Below are 22,062 nucleotides of genomic sequence, written 5' to 3'. Positions count from 1 at the left end.
CAGCTGGGATTGGAACCTAGGCCATCTTATTCCAATGGTAATGTGCTGAACCACTATAGTGACTGAAACCATCTGAAACTTCCAGCATCTAATATTTCAATTTTAGAGTCTATTAAAATATGCCATCCTATTTTGCACAGTGTTAGATGCTTAATAATAAAGATAACTAGCATTTATAGTTACACTACTGTGTGCCAGGCATTGTACATACCTATATTGTGTTTGGTCTTCACATTACCCAGGTATTACAATCAATGTTACATTGCAGTATGTAGAAAGTAAAGTTCAGAGATGTTCAGAAACATGCTCATAGTTGCATAACTAATTAGCAGCAGAGATTTGAGTTAGGAGCTGTTTGTTCCTGAAGTCTATTCTATTTCTATATTAAATTTAAGTGTATTATGCATTTGACCCTTCATGTCTGCAGGTTCCTCATCTGTGAATTCAACCAACCATGAATGAAAGTATTTGTGGGGTGAGTGGGTGGGGTAGAATTGTGTCAGTACTTAATAGACAGAATATGTCATTATTTGATAATGCAGTGTAACAACTATTTACATAGCATTTACATTTCACTAGGTATTATTAATATATAAAGATGATTTAAAATATATATGAGGATGTGTGCTGGTTATATGCAAATACTATGCCATTCTATATGGGGGACTTGAAAAATTTGTATATCAAAATTTTTGGTATTTGAGGACTGGTGAGCATCTTGGAACCAGTATCCCAAGGATAACAAGGAATGACTATATTATTATATCATATAATTGAGTTTTGCAAATGATACCATGACTTCCATGAATTCTGCAACCCTTGTTAAGTTTGAAAGTTTTTAAATATAGAAGCATAGCCAGTAACCGTAATCATAATTCTCAAGCTTCAGTTGCATAGGAATCATATATGGAATCCTAGACCTTGCCCAAATGCATTGAATCGGATTTCAGAGGGTGACTGTCAGATACCACAGCTTGAAAAGCACCTGATGTGACTGCAATGCAGGTTCTCTCAGGACCATCCTTGTAATAGCTGTGCAGGGGACTGGGCTAGTTCAGGTAACCCTGGGATGCAAAGTCTGTGGTTGACACTTACTGCACCAAGAACCCTGAAATAGCATGCATTCTGCCTGTTGCTTTGCTGTCCATTAGCTTCATTAGCTCCCACTCTGCACCTCTTTTCACTTAGGAGGTGCATGGCATGGCTATATGGGCAGACCTTTGTGTGTGTGTGTGTGTGGTACTGGTAATTGACACAGGGGCTCTCTACCACTGAGCTACATTCCCAGCATTTTAAAAAATTTGTAAAATTTTGCGTCAAGGTTTCGCTAAGTTGCCCAGGCTGGCCTCAAATTTGCAATCCTCCTGTCTCAGCCTCTGGAGTAGCTAAGATTACAGGTACATGCCACTAAGCCCTGCCAGACTTGTTTTTAACAGTAAGCAAAGGTGTGAGAGTTGTGTAGGGAGAAAGCAATAGCTTTAAATCCTACTTCTGTCTTTCTGAACTTGGTTCCCTCATCTGTAAAAGTGAGCTTCCAGAACCTACTTTACAATGTGAGATGCTGGGGTGGCTAGTATATAGTTAGTCTTTCAATAACTGATGACTTTCATCTGTGAATTCACTCTTTCCTTTGGAGAAGGTCATTGAAGTATTGTGCTATATGTAAATAAAGGGATATCATTTCTGAGGAATGTTCAGTAGGAGACTGGCAAGATTAAACACATGTAAACCCATAGTGCTTCATGAATAATTGCAGTTTTATTTCAGGCCATCCTAAAGCTGACTCAAATTAGACATTTATACTTGGCAAATATTCCACAGTTATGTCATTGTTTACCCTGCATACTAGGTCAATATAACCTACTATTTTCTTTTGTTGATCAGCTATAAAGACATTATTTTACTAAAATATCTGGTAGTAATAATGCACCTATTTATACTTTTTGTTTTTTTCCGGGCACTATAGTGTTAAATAACAAACTTGGTCACTATTCTACTGTATATTATTTTATTTTATTTTTTGGTACAGAATATTGAATCCAGGAGAACTTAATCACTGAGCCACATCCCCAGCCCTTTTTATTTTTATTTTGGGAAAGGATCTCCCTAAGTTGCTTAGGGCCTCGCTAAGTTGTTGAGGCTGGCTTTGAATTTGGAATCCTCTAGCCTCAGTCTCTTGAATTGTTAGGATTACAGGTGTGTGCCATTGCACCTGGCTCTGCTGTGTCTTGTTTATAAAAAGCATGTTCACAAAATAAGTATGTAACTTAACTACTTAAATAACACAGAGATGATGGACTGATATAATTTTAATTCCTTCCAGAATACTATAGAGGAAAAGGATTTCAATATTTTTTAGGTTGTAAAGTATGAAGTGAAGGTCACTCAACATTGAGCTTTTTTAAAAACACAATTTCTAAGTGTGATTTTTTCAAAGGAGCAAAGTCTCTCTGAAGAGCTCTTGTGATGGTCTTTTTTTTTAATGTACATAAAATAATATTAAAGAAAGTATTGAGTGCTCAGTGTGCCAGGCACTGAAAGCTTGTTACAATTATTAACACTCAGTTTAATTTTCACCAAGTGTTATGAGGTATTCATTACTATTTCTCCTGCTTTATAAGTGAAGACTCAGAAACTCAGAGAGTAGGTAATTTGCCCTGGTTCACACAGGAAAGATGGATGAAGCTGGCATGGGTACCTAAATCTGATTCTGAGCTCAGACATCTAACATATAACTATTCTTTCCCTAACCCTTAAAAGTGAATTCGTTTTTCAAATAAATATTTGCCATATTATGGTTTCTTTGAAAACGGGATGCCCACCAAATCAAACACAACACAACAGAGCATAATAGGTCTAAATAGTGGGAATCACTGTTATATGTGTATATAATTCATCAGATTAGCTTTGCATTTCAAGTTAATTATTTCAGTTTATTTTTTGGAATTGTTTCAACATTTTAATTAAAATGGCAATAGAATATACACTAGTACTTGTAAAGTGTGGGAGCAATACAACATTGTATTTAATGTTTGCTAGCCATCACCCAGGCCAGTTCCTTGGTTTATTGCATATGCAATAAGGGGTAATAATAGACCTTCATATGGCAAAGATATAAAATATCTTCATTATGAAATAATGAATCTTAATTTAGAACATGGCCTGTTGTATGTTAACTATTTCAAAGTGTAGTTTCAATTTTTTTATTTCATAATAATCTGGAGATTAGTACTATGATTATGTTCATTTTCAGTTGAGGAACCTCACTAAATATTTCACTGGCACATTTCATTTCCCAGAAGGAAAGAGCTAGATTCTGTAGGTCATTAAAAGAAGGTTAAGGGCTGGGACTGGGGCTGAGTGGTATCATGTGTGAGGCCCTGGTTCAACCCCCAGTACACACACATACACACACACACACACACACACACACACACTTTTTAAAAAATATTTTTATTAGTTATTGATGGACCTTTATTTATTGGCACTAGGTTCGATTTGGAGAACAAATACTTTCAAAAAAAAGTGAGAAGGTTGAGGGGTTTTGTCAAAATGCAATAGAGACTAAGAAAGGAGAGCAATGTTATATTGTTTGTTCAAATGTGTCCTTTGGCAGAAATCTCTGTTTGCTCTCATCTGTTTTTCTCTTTTCCTATAGTAGTAGAACCCTGGTATTTGGCTTGATAGATAGCCAAAAAGAATACGTCATTACTCTTCTCATCTTCTTTGCAACAAGGTAATCTATGTGGTGTAAGTTTTAGCCCATGGGAAATAAATGGGAATGTCTTTAAGAGACTCTCTGGAGAAAACTAATATGTAGGAACTCTTAGACTCTATTTCTTTCTCCCATTTTACTACCTGCAGTGCAAATGCCACTGTCTGCACTTAAAAACAAAGACTACGCCCTAGACTTGGCAGATCAATGAGCTGGAAGGAGCTTGTTCCCCTAAAATGACAAAATGAATTAGAGCTGCCTAACCAGGCCTGGGCTACTTACGCTGGTCTTCACCTAAGTGTGGTAGCCAGCCTCCAAGAGGGCCCCAAATAATCCTGATGTCTGAGATACATTTCCTTTTGTAGACTCCCACACAGTACTGGTGTTGGGCTGTATGACCCATAGTGTCTGGTGGAAGTGGTGTCTTTTGAGATTACATCATAAAATCCTGGCTAATCTTGGGGGTTTATGCTCACTTGTTCCCGTTCTTGGCACTCAAACTTGGGGAAAGCAAGCTGACATACTCTGAGTAGCCCTATGGAGAGTTCCATGTGGTGATGTCCTGAGGTCCTTCATCTAACAGTCTATGGGGGTCCAAGGCCTCTCCACAACCACTTGAGCTGAAGGCAGAGCCTTTCCTCCCAGCCAGGTCTTCAGATGGCTGCAGTCCTGGCTGCCAACTTGAGAGCAACTTTTTTGGTACCAGTGATTGAATCCAGGGGTGCTCTACCAGTGAACCACATCCCCAGGCTTTTTTATTTTGACACAGGGTCTCACTAGATTTCTTACAGCCTCAATAAAGTGCTGAGGCTGGCTTGGAAACTGCAACCCTCCTGCCTCAGCCTCTTGAACATCTGGGATTACAGGCATGCCCCACAACACCTGGCTCATGAGAGAATCTGAGCTAGCACACCCAGCCCACTGAAGCAGCTCTAAATTTCCTGATGCTTAGATAATAAGTGTTGCTGTCTTAAACCACTAAGTTTGGGGGCAATTTGTTGTGTAACAGTAGAAAACTAATACATAAGAAAAAGGAAAGAAAACACTATCTTGTTTATTTGTATTTTGTATTCTGTCACTTACAATAAAATCTAATTCTAAGGTGAGGATGTGGGGGAAAAGGCACACTCATACACTGCTGGTGGGACTGCAAATTGGTGCAGACAATATAGAAAACAGTATGGAGGTTTCTTGGAAAATTGGGAATGGAACCACCTATTGACCCAGCTATCCCTCTCCTCGATCTATACCCAAAGGAGTTAAAAACAGCATACTAGAGGGACACAGCCACATCAATGTTTATAGCAGCACAATTCACAAAAACTAAACAGTGAAACCAGCCTAGATGCCCTCCAATAGATGGATAAAAAAATGTGGCATATATACACAGTGAAATATTACTCAGCAATAAAAGAGAATAAAATCATGGCATTTTCAGGTAAATAGATGGAGTTAGAGAAGATAATGCTAAATGAAGTTAGCCAGTACCCAAAAAAACAAATGCTGAATGTTTTCTTTGATATAGGAGGCTGATTAATAGTGGGATAGGGAGAGGGAGCATGAGAGGAATAGAGGAACTCTAGATAAGGCAGAGGGGTGGGAGGGGAAGGGGCATGGGGTAATTAATGATGGTTGAATGTAATGATCATTATTATCCAAAGTACATGTATGAAGACATGAATTGGTGTGAATATACTATGTATACAACCAGAGATATGAAAAGCTGTGCTCTATATATGTAATAAAAATTGTAATGCATTCTGCTGTTATTTAAAAAAAAGAAAAAGAAATTTAGAATGTTTAACCTAGAGATATTTGAACTACTGGGCATGAGTATGGTTGTCCTCAATATTTGAATAAAAGAATTATTAGACTTAAAAAAAGAAATCTAACTCTAATACCCTTCTGCAGTTAAAATTAATTATAGAATAAACTTAAAGAAACAGCTTTCAAGATGCTATTCCTAGGGTTTCTAGAATTAAGAACTGCAGAGTCTAAAGAGAATGTCTTGTCCAATTGCCTTATATTACAGGTAAAAGTAATAGCTAATATTTAGTGTTTGCTATGTCAAGCTCTGGGTCTATTCCATTTCATTCTCAGGATAACCTTAGAGGTAGGGACTTACTAGACTTACTATTCCCTTCACACATGAGGAACTTGCGTCCATACTCTTATTCATTTTTGCTTTACTGCCTTGCTACTGGTAAACAATCTAAGAGCTGGGGTGTGGTTCAAAAATAGAGAGCATGCTTAGCGTGTTTGAGGCTTTGGGTTCTATCCTCAGCATGAAAAGAAAAAAAAAAATATTCAACCAGGCTGAAGGTGAACACCTGTAATCTCAGCTACTCTGGAGGCTGAGGCAGGAGGATCACAAGTTTCAGGTAACTTAGCAAGACCTTGTATAAAAATAAAAAAATAAAATAAAATGGGCTAGGGAAATAGCTCAATGGTAAAGCACCCCTGGGTTCAATCCCAAGTACTGGAAAAAAAAGAAAAAGAAAAAGAAAAGATCCAATTACAAATTTCAAAGACTTGCACACTAGGGAGAAGACCTATAGTAGTCCAAAAAAAATCACCTTGGTAGAGACATTTTAGGAAGAGTGAATGGAACTGATCATAGTTAAGCTGGTTATACAAAGGAAATGATGATTAGTTGAAAGTCACCTCACTCTTAATTCACTTACCTGGGTGGTTTGTGATTGATTTCCTAGAACAGATAAGCATTTGTCCTGCAGAGTCCTTTTTCCATGTGTTGTAGATTAATTATTATTTTATTAATTATTTAACATTCATTATCACACAATAGCATCCCAGATCAGGTCTGCAGTTGAGGAAACAGAATGGGCATTGATTTTTTCAGGGTCCTTTGAGTAGACAGATAGTTGCAGAAGTGGGATTAGGACTCAGATTGATTTATGTATTAACCAAGCTGTTCCAAAAGAAGTTAGCAGTCAGTGAATAGAAATTCCTGCCTTTTTTCCAATTAGCTCTCAGCTTTTTAAAATTTTCAGAAGTCTGCTTTATGCAACTAGGAACATTGTCGTCATTTTTTTGTTGTTGTTGGTTTTTTTTTTTTTTTGGTAATCATTTTAGGTTTTTGTCTTCTTTGTTGTTGTTTTCAACAAAACAAGGCTAGGGAGGAAGGAAACAGAACTGACATTTCCCTAAACACTTTCCCCCCTCTCTTTGGAGAGGGATTAAGCAATATCCTGCCAGATTTCATCATTATGATGACTGTAAACCTGATGATTTACAGGAAGCTTATCGTCCTTTTTCATCCCAGAAACCTGTTATACTTTCCTTTACTTGTACATTACAAATGCTGTGTTGAGATGTCCCTGAGGCAGCCACCTTTCCCTTCGGCTATGCACTCTGTGAGCCAGCCATAATGGAGCCTTTGATTGGAAGTCAAGCAGTTGGCATTTACTTGGCAATATTTATTGAGAACAAGATAAGTGGAGGTTGGGGTGTAACTGAGTAGGAGAGCGTGTGCCTACCACATGCAAGGCCCTGGGTTCAGTCCCCAGCACTGGCGTGGGGGGTGGGGGAAGAGGAAGGAGAACAAGATAGGTGACATTACAAGCATGTTTAGGAAAATAAAGTCTTTTGTCTGAAGTGTTTGCAAAGAAACTTTATGAACCACTGTATATATTATATCTCCATATTTGTAATGAAGCAAAGTATGTTTTTCTAATTATTTAAAATACTTCTAAGATCATTTAAAAATATTTTTAGTATGGATATAATATTTATTTTATTTATTTATTTTTATGTGGTGTTGTACGCTACATGTGACAACATGTGCCAGGTACGCTACCACTGAGCCCCAGTACCAGTCCCAGCCCACTAAGATCATTTTACATTACCTAAGGTTATTCTACCATAGTTTATGGTGTGGTTTACATTCTTCTGGGAGAAGGAATTGGAAATCTGGGTCAAGAGGTGGCCCCTGCTAAGCCTCACCATACCCAGGATAGGAATGAATTCCCACCCAAGGGGTCAAGGTGAGAAACCCTTAAAGGGAGGAAATATTGTTGAAGGAAGAAGACTTTAAGTGTAGCTTGTTTGGTTTCATTTTTCTTAGAAAGATTTATGTATATTACTGAAAAAAGTGAACGCTTGTCTGCAAAGGCCTTTCAAATTCTCATTTATTTTTTTTCTTCATTTATTCTTGCAGCAAGAAATATTTTATTACAATTATGTATGCCTACTACTGGTTCTGGGGACATAGATAAAGGTAGATAAGTGCCGCAGTCTGGCTGGGCACAAATCACGAGCCATTCACAGCTTTGTAGATTCAAACAGCAATTCTTTATTCCCGATCTCACACCGGCCCTCTACAAACACGTTCTGGGGAAAAACACATTCTGGGGGAAAATCCCAAATACTCTCTCAATCCCGGGAGAACTCAACAGGAACTCCAGAAGTGGGCACGCCTGAGGCAGCAGGATACACCCTATTCCCAGCAGGAATAACCTTAAACCTGGAACCTCCCTAAACTCAAGGAGTGGGATACTCCCTAATCCCAGCAGGATACACCCTAAACCTGGATCCGCCCTGGTCCTTGAGCAAGGTCACCTTTCACGCAATGTCACTGCAAATGACCTGGGTCATGCCATGCGTCAAACCTACTTGGCAATGGCTCTCAGCATCTCCCCCCTTCTGATTAATTAAACAACAAGCAATGTGGCTTAAGGACCATGCCTGGTAGGTTGTCCAATTCAACATATGGTCCTTACCCGTCATGGGAAAAACTGACCTCTAGGCGTCAGCCTCCTGTCTTAGGTTGATACCACTGCAATTGGATCATACCCGTCACTGACTACCGGTCCAGCATACAGCCATACTTGTGGATAGGTCTATGCACCAATGGGGGGTGAGGTTCTTTGCCTCACCTCTGTTGGCCCCCAAATTTGGCCTTGGTGCCAGTGGGGGGGGGTGAGGTTCTTTGCTTCACCTCTGTTGGCCCCCAAATTTTAGACCATCACTAGCAGAAGGGAGGAGGATACAGAAATGCCATGACACCAAGCCAATTGATGGCTCCTTTGGAAAAATTGCATCACTGGTGACACCATCAGCAAAGATATGCCAGCACTACCACAATTCGCTGCACCAAACGATAGTTCACAATGTCCAGGCAAGTTCTGCAAGCAGTTCAAAGCAGAGGAATCTATCCATATGTTCGTTTCCGCCCAAAGTAAGTCAACTCCTTGATTGAGCATTACTTGTTGAGTTATATTCATTGATGCATCAGTTTATACAGTTTACTGTGATAGCTATCATAGAAGCTGCAGTTTGGTTTTATCTTTGTCTTTACCGGCACTGGGATGAAGATAGGAATTCTGGCAATGATGCTAAAGAGACATTATCCTGAAAAGAATTATTAAATATAATGAAAAGGAAAGGTGAAAGTAAACAAGCAGATCTGTTAACCTTCTTTAAAAACAATCCTTAACAGCTGTTTACCTAATTTAAATTAAACCATTTAAATCACGTGAATAAAAAATAATAATAATTTGGATCCATTTTTTCATGAGCGCTCCTCATATATGATATATGGACATACGCAAACACAGACATACAACACAAAACACAAATGTGCACACAAACGTACAACACATAAGACAATAGTAAAGGCCTTGTAGCTTTACCTAGGTGAAATCTCCATTGCAATGTTTAAAAACTCCAGTCAAAAAATAAAACTGATCAGAAAAACATTAACCTAGGTCTGTATGAGCTCAAAAAATAAAATAGAACTTAATGATGTGGGAAAAGGCAATAATAAAATAGATATTGAAAAAAGCATCCTGGTTAATCACTGTCGCAGATGTAAGAATGGCCAAGCTGGAGTTCTGGATATCAGCTTTTATGGATTTGAGTCAAATCATCTTCTTTTTGATCTGTAGAAATTGTTTTGGTTAATCTCTCTGGAATCCAAATCGGCTGCTGTTCTCCCTGTGGAAAAACACAAACAGAACCCCGACTCCAGACAATCACTGGGTCAGGACCTTTCCATTGTCCTGTTAGAATATCTTTCCAAAGTACTTTAGGCTTATGTACATTTTTTGGATACATATGCCTTTCCGTGGCACTAAGTCCTGATGAATCCAAATTTTAAAAGTTTAGAGTAAAAAGGGTTATTTTAAGTTTATCTTTGGGGGATATATACCCCTTTCCAATTCCCTCTTTTTGCTATAATAAGTACGTTTTAATAGTTTGATGAGCTCTTTCAACTATGCCTTGTCCCTGTGGATTGTATGGGATTCCTGTTATATGAGTAATACCAAATGATGAGTAAAATTGTTGAGAGCCATTGCCAAGTAGGTTTGACGCATGGCATGACCCAGGTCATTTGCAGAGACATTGCGTGAAAGGTGACCTTGCTCAAGGACCAGGGCGGATCCAGGTTTAGGGTGTATTCTGCTGGGATTAGGGAGTATCCCACTCCTTGGGTTTAGGGAGGTTCCAGATTTAAGGTTATTCCTGCTGGGAATAGGGTGTATCCTGCTGCCTCAGGCGTGCCCACTCCTGGAGTTCCCTTTGAGTTCTCAGGGATTCAGAGAGTATTTTGGGCAGAGAACGTGGATTCCCCCAGAACATGATTGTAGAGTGTCGGTGTGAGATCGGGAATAAAGAATTGCTGTTTGAATCTACAAAGCTGTGAGTGGCTCGTGATTTTGTGCCCAGCCAGACTGCGGCAGATAAGAACATTACCATATAGTGTCAAGTATGTAAAATTGCCAAGAAATAAGACATTTAGATTATTCTGTTATTCATGTAATTGTTCTGATTTTTTTGTTGTTAAAATATGATATAGTTTAGGCTGGGGTTGTAGCTCAGTGGTAGAGCGCTTGCCTAGCATGTGTGAGGCACTGGGTTTGATCCTCAGCACCATGTATAAATTAATAAAATAAAGGTATTATGTTCATCTATAACTAAAAATGCTTTTAAAAATATGATGTACTTAATGTCATTACAGGAGGGAGTGAAATTAATGAAGAATATTTGACATATAACTTCAGCTAATTCAGAATGGGATGGGTAATAAAATGTTGAATTTCCTTAAAAGTTGTGAGATTTTCAAGACTAGTAATTTAGATTTATTCAGTGTTTTATTCTGCTTTCCAATTAATGCTAAGTGAATAAAAATAAGTCCCTATGGTCTCAGGTGGGTGAATCTGTCAATGCTGAGTTCAAGGGTCACTTCAACTAGAAAGTCCTCTCTAGCTATGTAGAGACCAGAGTGAGAGATCATTCCGTGTGGGTCCTTGGGACCTCTACTTGGTCTGATTATAATTGTATTATTCTCTGTTTACTTGTTTGTTATTCCACTAAGATAGAACAGGATCCCACAACAGTCACCCTTGACTCTAGCTCAGAAGTTAATAGTACTTATTAGACATGTAATTTGTTGTATGAACTAATTAACAGAATTGTCTTTTCAGTGTAAGATCGGGTACACATTGCAAGATTTAAAAAACTTTGATTTAAATCTTGGATTTTTCACTCACTACCTCCCTGACGTTAAACAAAACAAAGGCTCTCTTTAAACAATGGCTCTATTTTTTGGTTAAGTGGGAAAAATAGTAGAATATTCCACATATTATGAGGATTACACATGAATTCATGGAAAACATTTACAGTGCCTGGTAGCTGGTAACTTCAATGCATTTTAATTATTGTTTTATTTTCACTTTCTTTCCTTTGCCCTTTCTATCATTCTGCTTCCCTCATCTTTTTATTTCTGCCCAACTGTCCCCTTTTCCTTTATACCCCTTCCTCTTCTCTACTCTTTCATTAACTTATGCCTTTGTGTATGTCCAACTATTTCTTTTTCTTTTGTACAATGTGTCAGTGAGCCACCAGTAGGGAAGAAAGCTCCACACCTTGAAAAAAAGGGCACAGGCCAGGTGCAGTGGTACACACCTGTAGTCCCAGCTGCTCAGGAGGCTGAGGCAGAAGGATTGCGAGTTGAAAGCCAGTCCCGGCAATTTAGTAAGGCTCAAAGCAACTCATCCAGACCCTGTCGCTAAACAGAATATAAAAAAGGGTTGGGGATGTGGCTCAGTGGTAAAACACCTCTGGGTTCAATCTCTGGATGCCACCGCCCCCCCCCCCAAAAAAAAAGGCACAGTAATGCAGTGTCTGCATTCCAATGTGTTACCCTATACTTTAGGTCAAGAATAGGAACCATGTGCTCTAGACATTTTGCTTTAGTCAGTTTTCCATTACTATAACAAAACCTTTAAAATCAAATTATAAAGGGAAAAGATTTCTTCTGGTTCACACTTTTGGAGATATCACTCCCTCAAGGCCCTGAGTCTTTTGGTCCTGTGATTAGGCTAGAAATCCATGGCAACAAGTGGCAAAACTGCTCACTTTATGGCTGGGATGGGTCTAGGGTCCTGCTACTCCCTTCAAGGGCACCTTCCTTTGACCTGAAGAGCTTCCACCTGGCTCCGCCTCTTAAAGGTTCCTTTAATTCCCAATAGCTCCATAGCCTGGGGACCAACCCTTCAATACATGGGCCTTTGAGGGACACTTTTCTAAAGTTCTGAAAATGGATACAAGGACTCACAGGGTGCAAAAGCAGGTGAACAGGAAAATGCCCAAAGTTGGGCATGGCCTCAACTTTTAACAACTATGTCAATGATAAAAGCTGCTGGTGACAACTCTGGCTTGCTTGAGAGGCCTAGGAAAATGGTGTCCTGTGCCTGTAATGGTACAAGTATTACAGGGGCTTGATGGTGGTTTAGGGAATAGAACTCAGGTAGAACTCATTGGAATGGCTTCATAGTGACAAGCTGGGAGACTACTATATCAGAAGTATCAGAAGGATTGCCATATGTGGTAGGAGATTGGGACAAACATCTCCATGTACAAATATAAGGAAGCATCTGGACATGTTTGAGGGAGAATAGGACTTCCAGAGACTGGCAGTCTGGCATTACAGATTAATAGTGATTGATGTTAAATGAAAACTTACACACACACACACACACACACACACACACCTAATTTTGTTTTTCAGCTACATAATTTTGGGAAGATTTTTGTTAGTTTTTTTGGGAAAATATAGCTCTTTTCCAAATCAGACATAGTTCTACCAATAAAAGGCAGGAATTGTTACATTTTGATAATGTGTTAAAACATCAAAACCATATATATTTTTAAAAGTCATTTAACTGCTTTCTATCCCACAACTTCAGCTTATAAATCTGTTATGTTATTCTAACAACATATTTTTTTCCCTAAATGAGAGCATATTTCCTGGTTTCATTCCATCAGCAAATTGAGTTTTATTTTTTTGTTTTTTTCCAATATTGGAGATTGATTGAACCAGGGTCTCATATGTACTAGGCAAATGTTCTACCACTGAGCTATATCCCCAGCCCTTTTAATCATCTTGAGATAGGATTTTGCTAAATTGCCCCAGGGGACCTTGATCTAGCAATCCTCCTGCCTCATACTCTTGAATTACTGCAATGGCAGGTGTGCAACAGTGTGCCCAGCTAGAGATCTATCTTATGCTTTTCAATAGTGGCCTATTTTTCAATCAATTGGATGTGCAATAATTTCTATGGTATCAGTATTCTACTAATGGACATTTATTTACTTCTGAATTCTTTGTTGTTATTGTGAAAAAGACTTTATATATATCTTTGGAACAAATGTTTTTCTTTTATAGTGTTTTGGGCTTATTTGTGTTTTCTCCAAATTCTTAAATTTAATTAAGACCCAACCCATAGTACCTCAGAATGTGACTACATCTTGGAGATAGGACTTTGGTGAGTAAGCGCTGGGTGTGGTGGAGCACACCTATAATCCCAGCCAGGGGAAGTTGATACAGTTTGAGCCAGTCTGGGCAACCTAATGAGATACTGTCTTAAAAAAAAAAAAAAAGTGGATAAGTTAAAATGAGGTGGTTGGAGAGGGCAAGTAAATCTGACTGGTAGGTCATAGAAGGTTACATATACTAGACAAGCACACATGTAGAGAAAAGCCTCAGTGAAGACACTTTGAGAAGGTAGCCATCTGTGTGACAGAGAGAGGCCTCAGAAGAAGCTAAGCTTTCTGACACTTTGATCTTGTACTTCTGGCCTCCAAAACTGTGTGAAAATGAATTTTCACTTAAGCCAGCCAGTATGTGGTATTTTGTTATGACAGCCCTAGTAAAGTAATATATAATATATGATTATATTATATATTATTACATACTATAATGATATAGTAAAAATCAATGGGGTAATGGGTGTTCAGTATTTAAACAAAGTAAGGATTTGGGGAAACTGCAAACATATACATACATATATTCAATTAACTTTCATTTGCACATAAAGTATACTAAAGGACAATGAAAACAAATGTAGCATTTGGTATTGCATTTCAACTCGCTATCTTTTCTTTTATTTTGCCATCATTCACATTGAAAACTTTACCCCTAAATCAACTTGGCTTGATAGAGCAGTTGTTGATTGGCTATTTTGACTGACAAGGGTGATCAAATTTGGTTAGGATTATAATTCCAACTGTTTTGTAATTACATTCTTTCATTGCTTATTTTCACAACTAACCCTGTTTTGGAGAAAGTGTTATGTCATAACAAAATAAAAAGAGTTAAATGCCTTAGGATAGACCTTCCATGACAAGTAATCTTTTCCAGAGCCTTTAAAACTAGGGGTAGAAAATTCTACAGAAGAGGCCTGGGTCATGGTATTTTTAGGTTGCCAGGGAATACCGATATTCTTCCCCCTGTAGCATGCAGTTTTTCAGAAAGAATGAGGGTGGGGAGGAGAGAGACCCATCAATCCTACCAGGCATTCTACCATGTGGGTTTTCATTGCTCTGTTCACATGCCTTATCCTATGCAGTCTCTTTGAGTGGCCAAAGGCTGATTTATCTGTTAGAATTTGTCTGCTTTCATATCTAAAGAAATCATATAGAAAGGTGATTCAATTGACAACTGGGCCATAAAAGCATTTCCTATTTGTTGTAGTTGTGAGAATCTATAGTTATGACACTACATTGATCAATGTCTTCTCTCTCCAGCTATAGCTCATTATAAATTAATCATTTATTCTGTATATCAGGTGATTAATTGCTACACTACTCAGCATATGGAGTTCATGTTAACAGCTTCTCTTAAAGGGAAAAATGACCTACAGGCTCCCGCCTCCTTTTTAATCACTTTTTAATCTTTCCTTTTGTCATCTTAAATTTTTTGAAAGAGGCAGAGTCCAAAGTAGCTGTTATTACACTTTAGCCAACTTGCATAGTTAGAAATCTGAGTTACAGTCAAACTGTGTGTGGATGGTTATTTTTGTTGTTAAATACCTTTGTAATGTGCTTGCTTTTAGGGACATGCTAGTGAACAATGCAGATACAAACAGGTGAAAATAAAAACTAAAAAGTATATTCAAAATTAGTAAAAATGAGATTATAAGAATTCCATGAATTTCCCTCATTCCTTCTTTCTTTATTCAGCAAATATTTATTGAATACCAGTGGTATGATAAACATTGTTTTGAGTGCTGAGGAGACAATGAGCACCTCTCATGGAGCTCATTTCTCTACAGAATTGGTTCACCTGAGGTTTGATTCAACATTCCAAGACAGCTAGTGTGAAAGATCAGAATGAAGTAGAGAAACAGGGGGTAAATAAGAAAATGTCTTTTGAGGGATACTAAAAAGTATAGAGGCAAAGCCCTAACAAAAAAAGCAGAAAATAAAAGAGAGGGGAAAAAACAAAGAGAGAGGGTAACAGGGAGGGAAGGAAAGAGAGAGAGTTCTGTTAAGGACTTTGTCTATCAGTCTGTTCCATTAAGCATTTTTCCTATTTCTTTAGCACAGACGGTATAAGCCATCTGTGTCCCAACTAACTCAGTGCCTGGGAGGGTATTGTCAGACCAGATTCATAAGCCAGATTATTCACTTACCCTAGGCAATTACCAGAATGTCTTTGACAGTTTTGTACAGCACTAGCTCACAGAGTTGTTTTAGGTATGTATGTAGGTACTTACTGATTGAACCCAGGGGCCTTCTACTGCTGAGCTATGTCCCCAGCACTTTTTATTTTTGAGAGAGGGTTTCATTAAATTGCCTGGGTTGGCTTTGAACTTATGATCCTTCATACTCAAGTCTCCAGAGTAGCTGGGAGGCAAGCCCAGCTTGTTTTACCTAACATTAATAGTTTTCGGATAGTACTTACTATGTGCCAAGTACTACTATGAACACTTCAAATATATGAACTTGCTTAATCCTTCTAAAAAACTTATGAACTAGGTATTATTACCCTCATTTCACATAAGACGAAACTGAGGCACAGAGAAGTCCTGTAGCTTGTTCAAGGTCATACAACAAGTATTTGGCAAAACCAGGAACTTATCTCCAGAATCTGTGTTTTGAGCCACTGCTGGCTCACCTCGCCTGTCAACAAATGGCACATGGTAAGATTAGAACTAAAAAGGGGCACTCCAGGGCAAGGTTCTTTCTAACCTCCTTCTACTCTATCTTTTTCTCAACGTTGGACCTCCATGTTGTCAAGGAACTATGATAATGGAGATGCCTGGGTGAACACACCTTTCTGGCCCTCCTGGCATTAAGTCAGGAAGCAATAAACACATCCTCCCCATATTCTCTGCCTATCCAACTTCTCCTGATTCTTTGAGCCCTGGAGGGTTGATCAGGCTAAGCCAAGAATGGGTCTCCCTGGGGGCGAGGAGAGGCAAAGAGACCCAGGGACCTTCTTCAGGCCAGTGACGCGGGTTTAGTCCTTTCTCCCGCTAAGCCTGGTCTTAAGATGGAGGGATGGCACCAGGGTTCTCTCCCGCATCCTCCCTGCCGGCCTCAGCCCGGGCTCTCCGCAGCGTCGGGTCCTGCCGCTCCCCGCGTGGGCCACACGTTCCCGGAGACCCAGCCCGGTTAGCTCGACCCTGGGCGGGAACCAAACCCAGGCCGGCGCCTGGCAGGTGGTGAGGGCCGCGCAAGGGAACCTAGGCCGGTCAAGGAGGGCACGGTCGCGCGCAGGCCGAGGGGCGTCGCGCTCCGGCGCCTAGGCGGGCTCCGGGCTCCACTGCAGTCGTGGTGCGGGGCTGCCTGGGCCTCAAGGCCGGCAGGCACCCCCAACGTCACCTCCTCGCTTCATACAGTGTTTTTAGGACGCGACACAACAGGGAGAAGGTTTAGTTTCTTCCTGCGACACACGAAGAGGACAAGAAACGGGTGGGGAGGCGGGAGGTGGAAGCCACGAGCCTCCGCGCGCGGTCACGTGGGCCACAGGGACCGCATGGCGGCGGCCCGCGCGTTCCCGCGCCCCCGCCGGCCGGGCGGCCCGGGCGCGCGCGCCGACGGGGCGGGCGCATGCGCAGGGGGGCGCGCCGCCTCTGCCCCGCGGCGAGGGTGTCTATGGAGAGGCGGCGGCCGCGGCTGCTGAGGCGGAGGCTCAAGCAGCGGCGATGGCGCCCTTCCCTGAAGAAGTGGACGTCTTCACTGCCCCGCACTGGCGGATGAAGCAGCTGGTGGGGCTCTACTGCGACAAGGTAACGGAGCGCGGGGTCTGCTGCTCGGGGCGGCGCGGCAGGCGGCGAGCAGCAGGCGGCGAGCAGCAGGCGGGTCCCCGAGGCGGCCTGGCCTGCGCGGCGCCCGCAGCCCCCGGGGCTGCCGCCTCCTGCGCAGCTGTCAGCGCTGCGCGGCCCCCGCGCCCCTGTCCTCTCTGGAGTTGCCCCCAGCCCGGCCGCGGCCTCCGACGTGCCCTAGGGGCGCGCGGCGCCGCCCTACCAGGCGGCGTCCTCCTGTCCGCGGGCCTGGCGCGCGGAAGGGAGGGCGCCGCCCGCCGCCAGCCACTCGGGGAGCGGGGTCGCGAACTCCCGGGATCCCGGCCGGCCTGCGCGGTGGGCTGCCGGTCCGCGTGGGCAGGCCGTTACTGCAGTTTCCTCCCCCGCGATCCCCGCCCCCGGCCTGTTTGGGCTCCCCGCGTCTTTGCAGACACCCGTGCATCCTTGTGCAACTCGGGCTTGCTTCCTGGCTCGGCGGGCAGCGACTCCCAGCTCCCCCTTCATTTTCCCTCCTGGCTGTTCGCGGGTTGGATTTGGGAGAAAAAAAACTGTTTAGGAGCTAGTGGACCTTCATTCTTCATTTATGGTTCTTGTTTTCCCCGCAACTTTTATTGCCCCGGATATTTACTCCATGTAGAATTTGTTACAAGACAGCTCTTCTCTGTTGGAATTCTTTGCGTTGGCTCAAAAAAAGGGGGGGCCTCAGGAAAAGTTGTGGGAACCTTTTCGGACTCTTAATTGGTACAGCCAGCGTAAGCTGGAGAAGCACTTTAGTGGAGGTAACTCAGGTCTTTTTGCTAATGACTAAGTTAAAATTCTCACATTTGTCAATTTATGTTGGGGAAAGTCATATAGATAGCCATAAAACTTGGGGCAGTCTTATTTCTTGTAGAAATAACCAAATAAATAGAACTTAAACGTATTGCTTAAGGATAGAAATCAACTTTTATGAATTTGCAGAAATTATGTAGCATTAAGCAAACAGAGGTTGTTAGCCCAGAAAGGCGGCTGGAGGATGCCCAGAGTGTTCATTGCTAGGCCACACTCAAGACCAGCAGTTGAAAGAGGTAAGGTTGAGTTTCGGATCTCAGCACAAACATCTCTTGCCCCACAAACATCCTCTCCTCCTCCCCCTTCATTTTGAAAATTAAAAAAATACCCAATCCAAGTGTTCAAACACTAGGACTGGCTAGGATAGTGATCAACAACTTGGTTGTCTATTAAAATCACCCAGAAAGCTGTGAAAATCCTGATATTCAAACCACTGAAATTAAGATCTCTGAGAGTGGAACCATAAGTGTAATTTAAATCTCTCCAGGTTGAGTGCAGTGTGCAGACCAGGGTCAGAACAACTTACCTAGGAAACTCTTGAGGAATGGAGAAGTCTTTCAGCAGATGTGAATTTTTCAGTTGTCTGTTTCTATCTTTCCTGTCTTTTCAGTTTTGTTCTAACTGTGTCCTTTAATTGCAGGAAAGAAAAATGGGGAGGTTTTCCACTTTCTCAGAAATCATAAAGGGAAGTTATGATTTTCTCTGCACAGTTTTCTCTCCAGTTTATATTAAAGGAGATAGTTAAGGGGTCACCTGCTATTGTGTGGAAAATCTTGTGCATGTATACATTTTTCTAGGAGACGTTTACTTTTTTTTTTTTTTTTTTCAAATTTCCAAATAATTGTGACCTTCCAATAATCACTATTCATTTATTTGCTGACAAGACTAACCAGCCTTAATTTTGTTTTGTTTTGTGGTGCTGAGGCTCTGAAAGCCTCCGGAATGCTAGGCAAGCACTGTATCACTGAACTACATCCTTAGTCCTAGCTTTATTTTAACAGTTTGAAGATGTTAGTCATCATTCTTGTGTGTCTTTTCCTGGTGATTGAGAACATTTGAGCAAATTTTGAAAATGAAGTTGCCTTTTCTAAAAAAGCAATATTTGAGTCAAATAAGATTCTTACTTGTTCCCTCTTGCATAACATGTTTAATAAAGCATCTTCAATTTTATAAAGCGTTAAGTCAAAATTTTCATGAATTTATCCCCATTACTGTGAAAAAATTATCACTAATTCTGAATTGATTACATACAGTTAATAAACACATATAATAATCTTATTAAGATTTAAAAATCCAGTTTTCTGCACGGTGACCAAGGTAATTTAGAAAAGAAAAAAACATGCATAGGAATTTGACATCATCATTTCTTTTTGATTCTGTTAACCAGTGGAAATCTCTCCTAGGATGTCCTTTCTGAGTAAGAGTGGGAAAATATGTATTTTGTGATGGTTAAATGGTCTTACAGAATTAAGAGTGTGTTGCTTTTTATTTGTCATTGCAAGTTTTACCATTACCATCCCTTGGTTGTGTAGATCAAGGATATCAAGTCCGTATAGCCTGCAATAAAACTATCCCAAATGAGAACGACATTTTTTTTTATGGTCAAACTAAAAAGCTATAAATTATATTTCACTATATTCTATTTTGACTCGGAATGTCCATGTGGTATCCATAAAGAAGTCAGTTTTTTTTTTTTTTTTTTCCAGCATTGAACTTTTTTGAAGTATGGTATATTTTAGAAGCAACCATTTGTTTACAAACATTAAATCAGTTATTTCTGTGCTTAGACTAATTAGAAAATTTCTTCTCAATTTATGGGTCATGTTAAATATTGCTATATAGTACCTAATTTAATATTTTGCTCATGAATTTTCTCTTTTATAGAGATTTTATGGAAAGGTTTTTCACCTTTGTCATCTTGACAGTGCTTTGGAGTAGATAAAGGCAGGGAGTACTTTGTTTTATATTCGGGGATTTGTAGGCCTAGATTAAATAGGCTGAGTTATGAAAGCAGTTAGTTATAGATCCAGATGGAAACCCAGGTCAGGATTAGGACTGTAGCTTAATTTGCTTCATGTGAAACCATAATAGTTACTGATGTTTTTTTTAGTAGTCTGCTGAGAGATGCTAATTCACTGATCCAGATTGGAAGGATTTTAGTAAAAATTCGCATCGATTGGTATCCTTTCCCCATTTCACTCCAATTCCTGTCTTTTCTTGAATCCTCTAAACTTCATTAATTCTGTCAGTGAGTATGGAATTTCTACTTATCAGTGTTGCTTGTAGTATCTTGTTGGTTATTGAGATGTGGTCATTATTCTTAAGGACTTTACAGTTTAATATGTATTAACAACTGTGTTAGGATGAAGTCCAAGCTGGGAATCATGGGAACAAAGGAAGGCTGTATAGTCAGTTCTGTGGTAAAGTATCAGAAATGGTCTATTTGAATTGATTTCTGAGAACAAAATGGGTAGAATTTGTAAGGATGTGGTTAGTGCCAAGATTCCCAGACTTATATGTAAATCAGTTGTAAAAATGGAAGTGGGGGGCTGGGGATGTGGCTCAAGCGCTTGCCTGGCATGCATGAGGCCTGTGTTCGATCCTCAGCACCACATACAAACAAAGATGTTATGTCCACTGATAATTAAAAAATAAATATTAAAAAAAAGAGAGGAAAAAAATAAAAATGGAAGTGGTAGAGGCTTTAGGAAATGCCTGAGTTTTTCAGGTAAGTATATTAAAAATGCTCTGTACTTTAGTAGTGTATATAAAGGAATATTTTATGATAAAAAAACTCTAAGGAAACTCAGAATAATGAATATATTATTTTTTAATAGTATGAATATCTTTTTGACCAGTTTTTCTTAATTTTCTGCATATCCGTAAAACAACTGACATTTGGGAAGGTTGGTTTAGTGGAGAGGATATTGAATTGAGAGCTGGGAGAGGAAGGAAGAGAGAATTTAATGAGTTCTTACTACATGCTGATGTCATTTCTCCTAATCCTCATAAGAACACTGTAAGACAAGTATTATCCCTCAATTAAAAACGAGGAAACAGTCTTAGTGGTTAAAATAACTTAACCAACCTGTTCAGGTAGTAATTAGTAGAGCCTGAATTTTAATCTTAGAGTTTTTTCCCCCTCTTCTGAAACCTGTGTTTTCTGCATTATGTCACTGGTTCTGCTGCTTATTACTCTTATGATTTTATGCAGAACAGTTAACCTGTGGATTATTATTTTTTCCATCAGTGAATAAATTTGACCAGATAAAACTAAAGTTATTTTTCTTTTTTTTCTCTCTCTCTCTCTCTCTTTTTTTTTGGTGGTGCTGGGGATTGAACCCCAGGGCTTTGTGTATGTGAGGCAAGTACTTTACCGACTGATCTATATCCCCAGCCCCAGTTAATACTAAAGTTTTTATTGATCATAAAATATAAATTAAAGCATTGTTTGACCATGTAGACAGAAACTAAAAACGTACTTGGGTAGTAATGTTTTGGTTTTCATTATATATTTTCATACCTATTTTCGAACTTACTGGCTTTAAGTGACACAACACTTGAATTGGTTTCAAGCAAGGTTGTTATATTTTAGTTGTAGAGTGCCTGAGACAGTTATAAATTTAAAAATATGGAAGAGACCACATGACTGCTACTGTTGTTAATTGTGTGTGTTCTGTCTCATATATATAAGGGTTGTATCACTGTAAGTCATTGTTTTTCATAATATGTCCTGTGACCTACTAGTACATTGTAAGTTGATTTGAGGGTCAGAAACAGCACTAAACAAGGGGAAAAGTAAATATGAGTCCCATCACAAGTTAGTGAAATATCATGTCCCCAAATCTATTTGAACTGTTTGTGATATCTGTGTATCTGGATTGTACTGTATTATATGCTGAAGGTCACTGAAAACAGTGTTTGAAAAAACATTTGTCTTGAGCAGTATTTCTCAAGTGAAGC

General features: G+C 39.9%; 1 protein-coding gene across 1 annotated transcript in view; it reads left to right on the top strand.

Moving 5' to 3' along the window:
- The first annotated feature begins 17,094 nt into the window (after positions 1 to 17,094).
- Fbxl5 (F-box and leucine rich repeat protein 5) overlaps positions 17,095 to 22,062 on the top strand; it is a 43,271-nt gene continuing 38,303 nt past the window's right edge. The window contains exon 1 of the mRNA XM_076863978.2: positions 17,095 to 17,253. Within this exon, the coding sequence (XP_076720093.2) occupies positions 17,170 to 17,253 (84 nt within the window). The 5' untranslated portion in view covers positions 17,095 to 17,169. The remainder of the gene's footprint in view (positions 17,254 to 22,062) is intronic.

Source organism: Callospermophilus lateralis, chromosome 8, assembly GCF_048772815.1.
Source record: "Callospermophilus lateralis isolate mCalLat2 chromosome 8, mCalLat2.hap1, whole genome shotgun sequence".
Taxonomy (NCBI): domain Eukaryota; kingdom Metazoa; phylum Chordata; class Mammalia; order Rodentia; family Sciuridae; genus Callospermophilus; species Callospermophilus lateralis.
The sequence above is the reverse complement of the archived record's forward strand: the minus strand, read 5'-3'. Positions and strand labels throughout refer to the sequence as shown.